Source organism: Strigops habroptila, chromosome 12 (genome assembly GCF_004027225.2).
Source record: "Strigops habroptila isolate Jane chromosome 12, bStrHab1.2.pri, whole genome shotgun sequence".
Taxonomy (NCBI): Eukaryota; Metazoa; Chordata; class Aves; order Psittaciformes; family Psittacidae; genus Strigops; species Strigops habroptila.
In genome coordinates this window covers 7,527,943-7,544,037 of record NC_044288.2, presented here as the reverse complement: position 1 = coordinate 7,544,037, position 16,095 = coordinate 7,527,943, and the positions used below count along the sequence as shown (strand labels likewise).

Genomic DNA, 16,095 nt, shown 5'->3' with positions numbered 1-16,095 from the left:
GAGCCCACTAGGACTTTAATGGACCTTCAGTTTAAATCTGCTTTTCCCCAGCTGAAGACTTTCAGACACCCTCTGCCTATGGAGCTGTGGATTCAGTGCATTACTGACACAGATTGTGTGCAGTGGACTTCCCAGGGGTCTTCATAGCTGCTTCTGATGGACTGAGACATGAATAATCCCTCTCTCATTGATCAGATGACGGCTCTCTGGTTGCTTTGGTAACTGTGTGGTTTACGCATGTGCACAGGCAGGCACCTGGGAGAGGAACATCTCCGTCCCCCCAAGCATGCCTGCATCCAGGGCAGGGCATCACCACCCATGCAACTGACCACAGCGTCCTGTCTGCCTGCTCTGCCTCTGCTGTGACACACTGCACCAAGCAGCTCAGCCATACCTCCTGCCGAAAAATCAGCTTCAGTTAGGTGTCTTCACTTTGTGGTCCCTCCAGTGGTGGTGGTGGTGGTATCCTGGAGTTGGGCGATGCTGCGGATCCCCTGCCCCACTCCCTGCGCTGGGAGCTCTGGTGTTTGCCCCTGAGCCTCCACCCCGATGGCTCCAACCCCCCAGGACATTCTGCACTGCTCTCGTCCACAGCAATCATGAGTGGTACCGAATGTGGTTGTAGGTCCTGATGTTAACAGGCAGGGTAAAGAGAGGATGCTGGCAACAGCAATGCAAGTGCCTCCCCAGGGTCAAGGGGTCCTGTTCTGGCTTGTGCCATGCATCCTCTTCCTGACATGGTGCCATGGCAGTATGTACCTTCACCGCTGCACAATGAAGATATGAACTTCCCCGGTTTTAGATGACTACAGCGGTTTCTTTGCTGCCATCACATGAGGGTGCAGGTGAGGGGACATTGGTTCAGGGCTGCAGCACTCGCTGTGCAGCGTGTCCCCGTTTCCTCTGCGCAGCCAGCAAGTGCCCTGCAAGCACCTGGGCTAAGGCACCGCAGCACCACCACCCTCATCCACATGCTGCGCCTGGCAGCCTGGTTTCATCTGCGCAGGTCAGGCTCTTGGCACAGTTGCAGCACTGTGTGTGTGTGTGTGTGTGTGCGTGCAGGGCGGGGAGCGGAGGCAGCAGCATCGCTGTGCGCTACCAGCATGGAAACAACCGACTGGCAAAGTGCGACCCCTCTTCTGTCCAGGGAGCTGCAAAGCTGAGGTGGAATTAGTTCACCAGTAAGTGATTATTGGAGTCCTCCAAGGGGGTCATTGCAATGGGAAAGCAAAGTCACAGCACACCGCAATTGCTGTGCCTTCTCTTCTCCCCCTCCCCAGCCATCCCTCTTTCAAAAGGGGCCTCCACCCTGGCCGTTCCCAGGGCAGCCCCCCACTGATCCACTGTTCTTTGCCCAGTCCTTCTCTGGGTCTGGGGCCAGGCATGGTCGAGAGGGGCTGTGCCAACAGCCGTACCTGTCCCCTGCTCAGCACACAGCTATCGCTGCCTTGCTCTGGAGCAGGTTGTGGTTCACGCACTGTGAATGTGTTATCTGGAGCCCCAGACAAGGAAGCTAGCCCTGCTCCTCACTGGGGAAAAATCTACTGCAGCATAAATACTGTTGCACTGGCTGACAAAAAAAACCCCCAAAACTTGAGTACTTAAATGGCAAGAACATCACATCTTTAAAAGTTCCCCAAAAGACTTCTACAACCATCTCCGCTTTCCCCTCTTCCTCTGTAAACAGAGCCACAGTCGCAGCTTAATCACTACCAGGCAACAGGGAGAAATCTTTAATTGCTCTATAGCAGAACTTCACAGAACTTGCAAGCATGAACAGCTTCCCCACCCCTGGAAAACTGTTCCTGCATGGCCCCCTCAGGACTGCTGCATGGATGACTTGTCCTGTCTGAGCTCGGGCATGTAAAAATAAATATTTCAAGGTCAACTACTTTAGGAGGAAAAAAAGAAAAAGAGTATTTATTTAGCACAGCCTGAATCGACTCTTAATTTTCTGTAATACTTAAAAACGATCAAGGTTTTTTTGCATGCTTTGCAAGCTTCAGAAGGCTGTGACCCTCGGTTTGATAAATACCACTTGATAGAAGGGGAGCATGGCACCCACAGGCGCCCACAGAAAGCAGCCCCTGAGCCAGCCCCAGCTCCATGCCCTGGCAGGGCCGTGTGGGGCCGGGCTCTGTCACCACGAGGTCACCACAGTGATAGCCGGACAAACTGAACAGCCTGTTACAAACACTCGACTGCGCTGTTTTGCGGACACTCTGCTTTTGCCAGAGAAGCTACACCAACACCCCGACAGCGAGCAGCACACGGATTCCTCCTGACAGTCTGTCCCAGCCCAGACACTGCCCAAAGCCCCTCCTGAGCCCCACTGCCCAGCTCGACCACGGGCACAGCTTTGTGCCACCCCTGCCCAGCCGCAGCACCCTGAAGGAGAAAAAAGTCACCCAGCACCACAAGCTGTTTGAAGGAACAACTTTTTTTTCTTAATAAAGTGTACAAAGTAGTAAACGCCTTACGCGAGGCGCTGTGACAGCCCATAGAGATGACCCGGGCTCCCCCGTGGGCCTCGTGGTGAAACGCTAACAAGCGCTGGGTGGAGACGAAGGACACGAACACAACACAGACCCACCAGCTCCCGTGAACCTGCCCACCCTGTCCCACACCGCGCCTGCAGCCGGCCCCTGCCTGGCCGGTTCACCCGTGCCGCGTTGTTCCCGCTGTCCACACCACAGCACCCCACACGCGTTCAACACTAATAACACACTGACCCGAGCGACCTGTCTGAGCGGCATGCATACAGAAAGGAAGAGTGAAAACACAACCCGACCGAACCCACAACAACAACAACAGAATTTTAAGGCTATGCATAAAACAAAATGAAGCAATATCTTTAAAGCTAGGTAGGAAGTAGCATTTGTGAAACATAAGGCTTGAGGCTTATTGATTCTTCAGAACAGGTTTGTTTGCCTTTCCTTCTTAAACACCAATGTACCATTTTTCTTCCTTCGCTTGAACAGGGATTTTGTTTCCTTCTCAGCAGGGACATTTAACTCAGGGAGGTGATGTTGGAGCGGCCTCCCGGGGGCGCCACGATGCGCTTGCTTGCTGAGCGAACACCTTCATCAATCTGGGTACCTGGGAGAGGACAAGGAAGCACGAAGGGAAGGGAGAAAGCAAAGTTAAGAGTGTTTTCTTCCCTGGACTGAGCAGTCAGGCAGCCTGGGGTCTCACAGAAGTGCCTCCTGAGACTGTCTACAGCAACCTGCTCCCTCTCCAACTCCAGTAACAACCCCAAGAGCACCAGTGGCTTGAATATCTTTGTAGACGCTTCTCTGTGAGCAGACCCATGCTGCAAGAGCAGGGTCTGATGCTGTGCGGGCACCTCCGTGGCCACAGCCTGCCTTGCTTCTACTGCAAGGTGCAGCAGCGTGGAGGGCCAGCTCCAGCCTACTCCTTAAGGGGCACACAGGGTCTGGTGCTACCGCGCTCCACTCCTGTGCTCAGCTTGCCCCAGGCCATCTCGCGGCCGCCTCCAGCCCCAGACCAGCAGCTCTGCGCTCTCCCAGCCCAGCGCCACATGTGTTCACCTGACAGGCTGAATCCAGACTGATGGAGGTTCCTGACAGGGGGAGTCTGCCGTGTGGGGGAACCCCTGGTTGACCCCGCAGGGGTGCCCCCCTTGGGGGTGGTGGTCAAGTCAAACACGGGTCCATCATACATGCCCCGGGGCACGGCATGCATCTCCGCCATCTGTCACCAGAGAGAAGAGGACAGTGACACTTCTCTGCTCCTGGGGAGCATCCTGCCATGGCAGTGCCATGCTCCAGCGATCCTTGGCTTGCCAGTTCACACTGCCAGCCCTGTGCCCCTCCACCCCACACACCCGAGACCTCCCCGCAGCTCTGCGGCCCAGCGCAGCCCCAACACCCACCTCCTGTGTGACAGCCTCCCTTCACTCCCACCTTGCAAGGTGTGCAGAGCCTGGTGCAACAGGCGATCCCTCAGCATGGGCTTATGCTGCACACATGGGGAAGGAGCAGGCCATTTTCCCAGTCTGTTTCTAACTCAGCACTTCCCTCCAGACTCCTGCGGCAGCAGGACAGCAACAAGGACAGGCATTGCCCACTCTCAACCCAGATGAGCATCTGCCTCCAGTAGGAGCCCACCACCAACACTAAGGTCAAAGCTGTCTACCCAAGCATTAGCTATCCCAGCTGTAAGTTCAGGATATACCAGTTTGCAGCACTGTTTCCAGGGTCCAGTGAGAACAGCAGAGTAAAACCAATCAGTTATTAGCGAAAATGTCAATTTGGGCTAACAGTGTTCCATCTCTGTCTCCCGGCATCCCTGTCTCCTCACCTTCCTTCTGGCTTTAATGCGCTTGTAGACATAGTCAGGGAAAGGGCTGCAGGGCAGGAAGCGTCCAGTCCCCTGGGTCACATGCAGGTTGCCATCCTCCAGCATGATCTTCCCCTGGCATATGACAACCAGCGGGGCCCCACGTAGCTCCATCCCTTCAAAGATGTTGTATTCAGCCGCCTGCAGTAACCAGGGGATGATGGTCAGGAGGGACACAAGCACTGCCTGCCCACTCAGGGCAGTTTAGTGCCCACACCTCGCTGCTGAAGTCACCAGTGCAGGGAGAGGACAGCTGTAACAGCCTTGCCTGCCATAGAGGCCTCCTTTAGTTCGTTAGTCCACCCCACTAAGAACACACCACAGCTCCCAGCATGAACCAGGACCTCCTGCGTCGGAGCTCAGTGTGAGCAATGACTCCACCAACTGAGGAGGGCAGGACGTAGGCTCGAGGTAAGGCATGAACAAAGCACACTGGCAAAGCCAGGAAAAATTTATACCTGGAAGAGGAACCCAGAGGAAATGTGTGTCCTTACACCTGCATGGGCCAGGCTCAGGAGAAGAGCAACAGAGCAAAGTGAGAAAAGCCCTGTGTGCAGAGCCCAGGGCTCACAGACATCCTACCCCATAGTCACAGCCTGGACTCGTTCCCTCCTCCTCAAGCCCAGCACGGCAGGGCAGCACCAAGCTCCCAGCAGCCAGGCAGCCTTTACACAGTGCTGCTCACACCCCACACTCCAGCATCCCCACAAACAAGCAGAGGACTCACAGATTGATGGGTTTTTGCTGTGACGATCTTCACTGCATCAGGATCCCATATAACCAGGTCGCTGTCTGAGCCCACTGCTATTCTCCCTTTCCGCGGGTACAGGTTGAAGATTTTTGCAGCATTAGTGCTTGTCACAGCCACAAACTGGTTTTCATCCATCTTCCCTGTGGCCTGCTCAGACACAAAGAGAACTAAGCGCTCTTTTGGGGAAAGGGAAGGTAAGAGCCCTGGGAAACACCAGACTCACTCACACAGAAGCCACAGGCTGGCTGGGCCCAGACCACCGTGGCTGATCCCACTACTGGTGCCAGACACACCGAAACTGGGGGCATAGTCACAGCTCCTGAACCTGTGACAGCCGCCTCTCCTGCTCTGGCTTGCTGGGACTGTCAAAGCCAGACTGGAGACAGGCAGCTGGGTACCCAGCTCTGCGGGACAAGAACATGGGTGTCAAGGTGCCCATCAACCCTGCCCGCTCTCCAGCATGACTCTTACCACTGCCTTATCCCAGATGACAGACATTCGTTCCTCTATGCCATTGGTCCCTTCTGGGATCGCTGTGAAGTTGTCTTTTCCAATTGCTTTCTGTGCAGTGCTGAACGTACAGTGGGCACTTCCCGAAACCTGCAGGTCACCACTGAGGGGTGGTGGTAACAAAAGCATCATCAGTCGTTTTGCCATCAGACAACAGCAGGGACACAAGGGACATGAATCTCCCTTGGGCATGGGCAGTGCGCGGTTCAGTTCTATTTTACACTGCACCCTCATTTCTACAGCTCCTCAGTCTAAAGACTTCCACCCAACTCAGCTCGTGGTGGCCATGTCACCTGGGGGCATGGGGACAAGACAGCTCTGCCACCACGCTATCTGGGACACAGAGAGCATCCAGCACACAAGAGGAGTCAACAGCTCAGCTCCCAGGGAACAGGGTGGTGTCGAGGCAAAAGATGTCCTTCCATACCAGACTCTATCATTTTCACTAACACAAACAGAAAAAAATATCCCAGTGTGAGTCAGAAAAACCTTTTGTCAGGTCTGCTTGGGAGAGAGCCTTTGCCTCCTGGGGAGGAAGAGGCCTCTCCACCCAAGGAGTGTCCCCAAAGCCAGCCCTTTCCTTGTGTACTGCCAGGCAAGCACAGCCTTCCCCTGCCCCACGGGAGCCTGCAGCAGGCAGGCATCGCCCCTGTCTCTGTGAGAGGGGACACAGCTGCAGGAGGGGGCTTATAGCCGCCTGTCACTCACACTGCCAACCTTCTCCAGCAAGGAGAGCACCTCAGCCTGGCTCCAGGGCTCTGGCCTGAGACGTTTCAGTGGCAGGAGCTCACCAAAGGCTTCTCTCAGCCCCACGTGGACACTCACAGCACGAGCTGCAGCAGCCAGGAGCACACACTGAGAAGGTGTGCCTGCAAGTGCTACAACAGCAAACGACCCTGCGGCCACATGTAAATCTGACAGCGGGATGAAGAGTCAGGACTCCCCAGAAGCAGCTCTCTGCAGGAGGCCCAGAGAAGCTACACTGCAGCACTCCAGTGGCTCTGCCCAACACTATTATCTAACGCCTCTGCCCAGATGGGGTCACTGGTTGGATGAGATGACCTGACTCATCCTGCTCCTGACAACGATGGCAGAGGGCAGGAATGGACAGAGCCAGCAAGCTGCCCAGCGAGGCAGGGCGCGGAGCTGCCCATGGCTTCCTGGAAGTCTCCCGGGCAGCCACGGACAGGCAGCACGGCTGGGCGAGAGGAAGCAGAGCCACGCCGCCAGCTCCCGGCACTGCCACGTGAGGAAAGTGTCCTCCAACATCCGGCTCCCAGAGCGGGTGCCTGTGGTACAGACATGACGGCTCTGCGCAGGGCAGTGAATCAGCCCTAATCCACTGGTAATCTCCATCTTCCTCTGGTAATTTCTGCCATATGTCTGAATGACTGCGCAGCCAGAGGCCCAGGCTGACGACATGACATGCTTCCTAATCGCCACCAGATTTGTCCTGGTGGAAGAAAACAAAGCATCCAGCCCAGCTGGAGCCTTGCAGCCTCTGGACCTGCTGAAGACTCACAGAAAATGGCACGGGAAAGGTGTCAGGACAGACACCTGTGGGCTGCAGGGACTCAAAAGTGCTCTTGCCTCTCCTTTGAGGTCCGGGGTAAATTCCAGGTAGAAGGGAAGGATTAAAAAGCCAGTTCAGGAGCTGGGCTCACTTTTCCCGGCCAGTTCCCAAGACGTGCCCCTACTTCATACATCCAGACTGAGCAGAGGCATCTCTTGCTCCTTGACCACAACAAGATCCACAGTGAGCTGAATATTCAGATCCCAAATGCACTGGCACCTCTCTTACACCAGCCATGGCACCTCCACCCTGGCAAAACCCAGGTTTATCCTAACGTGCCCCTCTGCCGAGACACGTCTGACTGACCAGTCATCCCTTGCTCACCTAGTCAGAGATGTTTTCAGCATTACTTCAAAGGTCATTTCCAAACCCCGCCGTGTCAGTCATCCCCTGGCTAACACAGACCAGCCACCATGAGTACAGTTCGATGTACAAACACAGAAAGGGGAGAGCGATTCACACGTGGTGCATGGACAGGGCCAGCAGTGAGCTATGTGTCCCCGGCTGCTGTGCATGCCTTGCCAGTGAGAGGATGGAGTATAACTGTGAAAGGTCAAAGCGAATTGCTGAAGTGCTTTTATTGTTTGACATCTATTTTCAACAAATCCCTTCCCCACCCCTTTGCCTTCAGAGTGAAAAATTACCTCCCATCCCTGTCAGATGTGCACGAGCTGCTCTTGATGTTCTCCTGCAGCCTGCAGGCTGTGCTACTGCTCACCTCTACAGGTGTGAGAAAATGTCTGCTTTGTGTTCACCAGCTTGTGACACCCCTCCACCTTCTCTTGCACTATCGCAACGCAGGCAGCCGTTCCCCACTGGCCATGTGCAGAAGGGCTTCTCCAGCTTGGTGAATGCCTTTGTTGACAAGTCAGTGTTAGCTGGTCCTCGTTTCTTTGCCTTCTTCAGGGCATTTAAAATCATTCATGACTACTTGCCCTGGTATTTTTCTCATTACTGATGTTAAACTTATGGTGTCTCCCCTGTCGTCCTTCTGCTCCCTGGGGTAAGCCACCACGACTCCGAGTCAAAGCTATTCCATCAGTCAGCTCATTAAATACCTACAGTGAAGCGGTCTTTGTTGAACTAAGGTCTACACTCCCTAACCTCTTGCTTCCCTACCCAAGGCCAGAGTTCACTTCTTTCCGCATCACTCAGCAGAGCTGTCACTCACCTGGCCAGAAGGGAGTTGATATAGTCAGGAGTTGTTGGGTCTGGGCTCAGAGGGGGAGAGACCACAAATGCTGCAGCCTTGGCCCAGTTCTTGCTCCAGTAGTGCGTCCCGTCGGTCCCGAGGCTGGCCGTGATCGGCTCACCAAACACCACATTGCCTGGAAAGGGGGACAGAAAGGACAGTTCTGGTGGAGCCTGGAAGCACACAGACAGGCAGACAACAATGCAGCCCAACACTGAACCCATGCCAGGCCAACAACCAAAGCTCTGACAATGTCCTTCATTGTAATCTCCTGTGCATTCTTCCTCCCTTAGCCCTCGTACATATTGACCACGTGCCACTGAAGAGCTGGCAAGCTCGTCCTCCTCTCCTGTTCCTCACTCACCTTCCAGTGCCCACTCCAGGGACAGAGGAGAGGGCAGCGGGTGGTGACCATGAGTTTTTTGTGGAGCAGGGCTTGTCACACTGATAAACTAGTGTGGGGACTGAGAAACTGTGGTTTTCTTTCCAAACACACTCTACAGCCTGAGCAAGTGCTTCTGTGAGACAGAATGACAAATGGAGCCACCAGCCACCTGAACAGGCACCCAGACACCTCTGAAGGGCCAGCATTTCAAAGGGAGGCCAGAGTTAAATGCAGCAGCTCAAACCACTTGCACGTGGATTGGACAAGCCTCCTCAGAGAGCCCTTCACAGCTGCAGACAAACTTTGATGTTCAAAGCATTGCTCCTACCTATGACCCACTTGTTGATGTTACCAAATATGACAACAGGAGATGGCTCCATGTGGCCTGGTGCAGTGTCCCCATGCCCTTCACAAGTCAGGTAAATCTCTGAACTGCTCCCCAGCAGCAGGGGAAGCACTGGACTGCACTCAAGGCAAAAGAACTGTAAGGACAGGGGGACAACTTAACCCAGATGTCCAGGTCCCAGTGGCAATAGCAAGGCTGTGTGCAACACCAGCTGCCACTCACCTTTTTTTCTGGCTTGCGAGATGAGGTCAGCAGCACTTTTGCTCATCACTTTAGTCACATAGAGAGGACAGTTGGTCTGGCTGGCAATAGTGATGGCCCGGAAGACAGCTTCTGCTTCCAGCTGGAAGAGAGAATGGCACATGGCTGCAGAGGAGCACTGGGTGGGCAGGGAGGAGCCCCTGCTCCTCTCAGCACACCATGGATTGCTGCCAGCACCCTGTGGCCTCGCTCTTAACCTTGACTCCCCAAAGGCAGGTTAATCAGGGAGACCTGAGGGGGGAAGCTGCAGTCTCCCTACGACTGGCCCAACCCGCAGGCTACAGCCACATGATGCTCAGCCAGGGAGTGCTGCCTGGACTGTGCGCAGGGCCCAGCGCCGAGCTGCATCTGCTGGTTTTTCCACTGCCTGCTTCCAGCTCTCCCGGCAGCCAGAGGGATTGCTGCCCACGCCTGACAGCGCAGCTCACAGCCTGACATCAGGCAGAGAAAGGGGCTGGCCCTTGCGACCACTCACTGCTCCAGGCTTTCCTGCGGCTGCAGGTTAACCAGACGTCACCATGCCTCTGCCTGGGGTACTACAGGCTCTGCTCTGCCAGGCTGTTCACATCAGGGTCTGGCTGTCCTGCGATGCTGCTGCTGCTCAGCCCAGCCCGCTGACACCTGCCCCTGCTTCACCGCCCTGCTGTTAGCAGAGGGCAGGTTTCCATCACGAAGGATATCTTTGGACTCTTACATCAGCCCATGCTCAGCCTGAGCTCAACCCCAGAGGTTCTCCAAGTGTTTGCTCTACAGTTTGGCTTCTAGCTTCAGCATGAGAAAGTTCAAAACAGAAGCCTTAAAAAGCCAGTGTACCAACCAGCCAGCTCCCAGGGGAGGCCAGGACAGCCAGCTCCAGGGAATGCAGTGACGGCCTGTGGGCAGGCAGCCGGCCGTGTAAGCTGAACTCTCCCAGTGCAGGAGCAGCAGAACACTGCACCCAGACACACACACACCCAGACACCTCCTTTACTTCTGCAGGCCTATTTGCTGCACAGAGAAAGAGGTTTTTCTCTTCTGCTTAAAGGCTCTTTGAACAGAAATGTATACAAGAAAACATTTTTATCAGCACACAGTTATGGACTTCAGTATTTGGCAGAGTTTAACGTGTGGACAGAAGCAAAGAGCCATCACTGAATACCCTTCACAGCAGGTTACTTACCTCTAGCAGCACCATCCTGCCCTACCAAATCACTACCATCACCTGATAGAAGAGTTTGTCTTTAATCCCCACTGAGGTCTTCGTGGGACAGAGCAAACCCACGGACCTATGGACCATTTTCCCAGTGCTTTTCATCGACCTGCAGGTTTTATGGGGAGTAGCAGGGATATTTGTGCTGTAGCTAACATTTTCTCAGGTAGAGTATGTTCTGGAAGAAGGACACTGTTTATTTCAAAAGGCAGTGAGACCTGGATTTGGCTGAACAGATATCTACAGCGTTCTTGCACTGTTCTCAGTTGCCTTATGCATTAATGGCATTCCAAGATCAAACATTCAACAATGTTTTACCAGCTTTGGATGAGAACCGCAGTGCTGTCTTAGGATAATAGGACAGTTCTCAAATCCTGGCACAACCACAGCACCTCATAATTGTGGGCTAGCTTGCCAACTAGTGGCAACAGGCCTAGAGCCATAGAAATAAATGGCAGTTTACACACACAGGGACTCTGGTCGGCTGTATTTCACATTAAGTCTCTTCCCTGTACAGGAAAATGCTTTACACTTTCATACTTTGAAGAGAATAAGCACTGTATTACACTAGGCTATATATGTTGTTACCAGCCATAAAACAGTCAACTTCTTGCACTTTTAATTTAAGCTAACTGATTTTATTTCCAGCAGACACTGAAGTACAAATCTGTCCCTGTGCTCCCCTGCTCAGCTTTGCTGTTGTACCAAATTCCTATTTTCTTCTTTCATGTGCTGTGGAAAGTTAAAAGCACCTCTCAGCAGGGAGCTAGCTCAAGAAAACCTACGTGAAATTAGACTCAACTCAGATTAATGGACCAAACAGAAAAATACCCTGATAGCTAAAATTAGAAGTAATCTAATTAGTGTCTTGACAAAGATTTGTAACCAGGGAATTTCCCCTCTCCTTCCCTCCCACGGCTTCCACCAATGGCTTTGTCTGTCTGATTTTGAAACACACTTTAGACCCTAAGCAGAGATTAAACAGGAAGAGGCTGGAATCTGTCAGCACTCTGACAGACATCAACAGTGAATTTACAGAGGAACTAAAACTCACTGTTTGATTCTTCTCAGGCCTCTCATACCCGTGGAGTCACCTACACAAGACAGATGCCCCCAAACCAGCCCCAAATGCTGCTACAGCCATATAGACCGTTCTGTTGACTGATTAATTCTGGGAGACTCAGAAGCCCTTGTGTCTGCTGGGAGATTCAAACAAGACTGAAAAACGTTTGCAATGCCTGTACTTACAAGGGAAGCTCTTCAGTGGTACCGCCCTTTGCCATCTTACCTCCTCAGGTCTGCTCAGCACATGGCCCTCGGGGCCAGTTATTCCCATCTCCAACATCCTGGTTTGTTCCTGGGACATGGAAAGGACAGAGGGATGTCATAAGACTATGAAACTATCAGCCACACATTAAAACAGATTCCTCTTGTGTTGACCTCTTCCCTCGGGACACCCCGTGTCCAGAATACCCATGTGAAGACCAAACCACATCCTTTGCAACAATGCCCTTGCAAATCCCGCTCCATCAGCTGGCTGCCTGCTTACAGCAGGGAGAAAATTCCTCTCTTGCCATGGCACTTTTCAATACACTTCAGCTCTCTTAGCTGATTATGTGCAAGACAAAGGTCTCTGCCTCTCCACACTGAAAAAGAGCTGTGGTTGGAGTGAGCATACCGTATGTGATGGCACTCTCTTCTATCTAGATAATTGCTAATTCATTATTTCAGATTCGCTTATGCACAAATACAGTAGAAAATCTTGGTCAATTTGATACTGCTGCTGAGCAGCAAAGAGATCACCTTGCAAAAGACAACTGTGCAGCTTTAGAGTCATTTTGCTAACGCCCCACACCAAATCTGCCTGGGATAGATTTTCAGTCCCTGCATACCAGAAGAGGAGTTTGTTACCTGCGCAATTATATCCCCATTTTCAGCATGAACTTGAGCTATGGCACCCAACTCTGCCAGGCAGCTGAATATCTCATACAGCTAAAAAAGAGATAAGGAAAAATGACTAAGGAGCAGAGTGACTGCCCTGGGCTGTGCATGGCCCCTGCGCCCACATGGCTGCCGTCCCCCCCGCTGCCCCTTGCACAAGGTGACAAGTGAGGTCTCACCTCAGTGTTCGACATCTGGTACAAATCCTTGTAGGCCATGTACACCATGAAGGAGTTAACTCCTAGGGGCAGAGCAGAGAGGAGAGAGGGCTGAGTGGGGCTCTTGCTCCCCAGGGTCCTGCTCAGGTACCCGGAGTGGTGGGCAGCGGGAGCCAAACCTTTCTCCTGGACCATGGTGTGCAGCTCCTGCCGGACGCGGTCGCTCCAGCGCGGGATGTCCACATGCAGCGCGTAGTCACAGCAGGCGTTCCCGTCGGCCCATTCCCGCCACCGCTCCAGCGTCTCGGCCAGGCTGGACTCGGGGTCCGGCACCACGTGGTCCACTGCAGCAGCACAGCGGGGCAGGGCTGGGCGAGGGCTCCCCACGGCCACCCCGCCAGGCCCCGCACACCTCCACGATCCCCGCTTGCCTCCCCCGCAGCTCCGGGGCTGCTCCCAAGAGGTCCCCATCACCTCCACGATTCGCATGGGCTCCTCCAAGTGCATTTATTGGCAGAGAAGCACACGGACACTTTGCTTAATGGCCTCTGGCATGGGACCAGGGGCTTTTACAGGCTTCTGCTGAGAAATCAGCTGAAGGGCCTTGTCCTTCCTCACCCCCACTCCCACCCCATTAACACACAGCCTCCTTCCATGCTGCAACACTAATGCACTTCCTATGGCCCACCATGCAATCCCCATGCCCTGCCACAGCACATTGCACACAGTTATTTTTTGGGCCCCAGGGGGAAGAAAAGCTAGTGGGGGGAGGACAAGAAGCACCATCCTTTACTGGAAGGATCAACAGTTGCTCCTGCATCCTAAGAAACCCTGCAGTGCACATACCTGTGACCACTGCACAGCACTAAAATCCAGATCTCAAACCCATGCACCATGTCCTTCTCCAGGGAAGAACCTCAGAATTCCCTTTCCTTTTTTGTTAGCACTGTTTATTTGCAAGCAGTGGAGGATGCCAGGACACTGCTCTGTTCCTCTGCTCAGAGTCATCTGAGCATCATGCTGCCCTATTTTTATTTAACAGGAGAAAAAAGCTATGCCATTGTTCCTTTTTGAGGGTCCCAGGGCACCAGTGGCTGCAGACAACGAAGCAATGCAGAACACAGGATCTGCAAGGGCAAGGGGCCCTATGCAAACCTCTTGCCTGCCGTTTCACTATTACTAAGGATCCCAAAGATTCATCCCAATCCTCGCTCTCTAAACTGCATTGTCAGAGAGCACAGAAAAGATAAGCACAATGCCATGGACCTTCAAAACAAAAACATCTGAGAAAAGCAAAGAGAAAAAGAAATAACTGGGCAATATTCCAAGAGTGCTGGGTGCTGCCATGTACAGGACCTGCTGCTACACTCACTGATCATGGTGGTTCCACCAGCGAGGGCTGCCTTCGTTCCTTGGAAGAAATCATCCACCGCTGTCATCCCCTTGTATGGCATCTGCAGGTGAGTGTGGACATCGATTCCTCCAGGGATCACCATCTTCCCATTGGCTTCTATGGTTTTGACCCCTCCAGGGACAATCAGATTGTCTCCAATCTGCCTGATGAGATCATACCAAGATGGTGAGGCACACGTGAAGGAAAACCAGCCACAACATAACCAGAGAACGGTTGGCTGGGGAGCAGCCAGGTCAAGACCACAGCCAGCAGAAGCGCCCCGCTCCATCCCACACCAGACCTGGGCTTGCAGGAGCCAGCAGCGTGACACCACCTCACTCTGCAGCAAAATGCAGGGTTGTCTGGCTTGCTTAAACCTATGTTTTGCATAGTGCAGGGGCAGCTGCCATCTGTCTGACTGCTCTGGTGGTGTCTGTGATGGTACCTGCTGTCTGGGGCGGGCACTGGGTTGGGGTAGCAGTCCTACGTGTTCACCCAGGATGCATGCCCACAAAACACACCACCAGCCCTGCTTCCAGTAATCTGCACCCCTCGTGTCTCCTTTCCCTTGTCCTTCTGCCCATCTTAAGTAAGGCTCAAGTCTAAGGCTTACTTACAGAGAAAGACCTCCCCTCTCATGTTGTCTCCTTGATGCCCCTGAAAGACATCTTTGCTATCAGCAGGGCCACACTGCAGTGAAGGCAGCTAAAATCCCAAGCACCTAAAAATACCTTCAGAAAAGAGGAAACCTGAAAAGTTCCAGTATACATCTACTTGTAACCTAAAATACCATTATAGTCCTTTGGGGTTTGTACTGTTCTAGCACATGACAGTCTCCTCCCCAGACATACCCAGCCCTCCTGCAGGCCAGGTCACCCAAACCTCAGGGACTCCATTCAGCCCCCTGCCCCCTCAATCCCTTTATCTGTCCATATGTAGCACTCAGCCTTCAAATCTCTTCTTACAGAAATCCTATTTTCATGAAGCCTTCCTCAGTCTTCCCTGATAAATCAAGATAAAAGTAAAGTTGATTTTGGTGGAAAACTTCTGATTTCTTTGGCACACCGGGGAGGTAAATGAGGAGCAAATTCCATTTACGCATTTCATTCAACTCTAGCCAATTTGCAGGGCTGGTTTTATTTTTTCCTTAGAATTACAGAAGTTCTGTGGACAGAGCTGCTCACTCCAGTGTCCTCACAGCAATAAACCAGCAGCTCTTTCCACTGCTTCTATTGAGATGAATCATCACCAAAAGATTTAAACTGCTTGCTGTATTCTTACCAGAATTCACTTGTAAGAGTATTTTGGTTCCAAGGCAATGAAATTCTGAGACTTCCAGGCTGCAGATGAGGCTAAGAGATTTGCCCGAGGTTACCCAAAAAGTCTGTGCCATAGCAAGACCTGAAGCTGGCTCTGATCCCTGCCTGGGCACAAATACTCTCATCCACCAGCTAAAAACAGCCTCATAAAAATACAGTCCCACTTTGCACAATGGACGCTGTATCACGAAGTCACCAGCCCAACTGCAATTCAGTCACTGGACTTTGTATGTAAACATGCCAGGCAATCACATACATGCTCACACACACTGCAGAGAGCTCAGCCTCTAAGCAGAGGTACCCAGGGCTATCAAGTTTTAGTGGCTGGCAAGTTGGGTACAGACCACATCCACAAAAAGCCAAAACAAACATCAATCTGCAGCCAGTTTAAGGGGAGATGGAGATAACAGAAGTCCCATACTTACTTTATGAGGCCATCCTCCATATAGATGTCAGCATAGAATGACTGGTCATCATTGACTATTCTCCCTCCTTTAATAAGGAGACGATCACTCTGCGAAGGAAAGGACACAGCAGTTGTCAGTAGCAGAGAATACAGACACTCCTCAGCAGCCAATGCAGTGCCCTCCTTGGGTGCTGTCCTACAGCATCAGGCAGCAGAAACTTCACATCTGTACTGACACTTGAAACAACAGAACAAGAGCAAGACTATGACTTTTTCAATCCTCAGGGCTGCTTCTGAGTGGAACAGGTG

General features: G+C 52.8%; 1 protein-coding gene across 2 annotated transcripts in view; it reads right to left on the bottom strand.

Annotated features, from left to right (window-relative positions):
* Positions 1–2,422: 2,422 nt before the first annotated feature.
* Positions 2,423–16,095, bottom strand: part of DPYSL3 (dihydropyrimidinase like 3) — a 29,554-nt gene continuing 15,881 nt past the window's right edge. For both annotated transcript variants that reach the window (XM_030504065.1, XM_030504066.1), the window contains exons 2-14: positions 15,806–15,894; positions 14,041–14,225; positions 12,848–13,012; positions 12,690–12,751; positions 12,481–12,561; positions 11,858–11,926; positions 9,342–9,462; positions 8,368–8,524; positions 5,585–5,726; positions 5,090–5,260; positions 4,324–4,503; positions 3,552–3,714; positions 2,423–3,099 (exon numbers count right to left, since the gene is read on the bottom strand). In XM_030504065.1, coding sequence (XP_030359925.1) covers positions 3,011–3,099; positions 3,552–3,714; positions 4,324–4,503; positions 5,090–5,260; positions 5,585–5,726; positions 8,368–8,524; positions 9,342–9,462; positions 11,858–11,926; positions 12,481–12,561; positions 12,690–12,751; positions 12,848–13,012; positions 14,041–14,225; positions 15,806–15,894 — 1,674 coding nt within the window. In that variant the 3' untranslated portion in view covers positions 2,423–3,010. The remainder of the gene's footprint in view (positions 3,100–3,551; positions 3,715–4,323; positions 4,504–5,089; positions 5,261–5,584; positions 5,727–8,367; positions 8,525–9,341; positions 9,463–11,857; positions 11,927–12,480; positions 12,562–12,689; positions 12,752–12,847; positions 13,013–14,040; positions 14,226–15,805; positions 15,895–16,095) is intronic.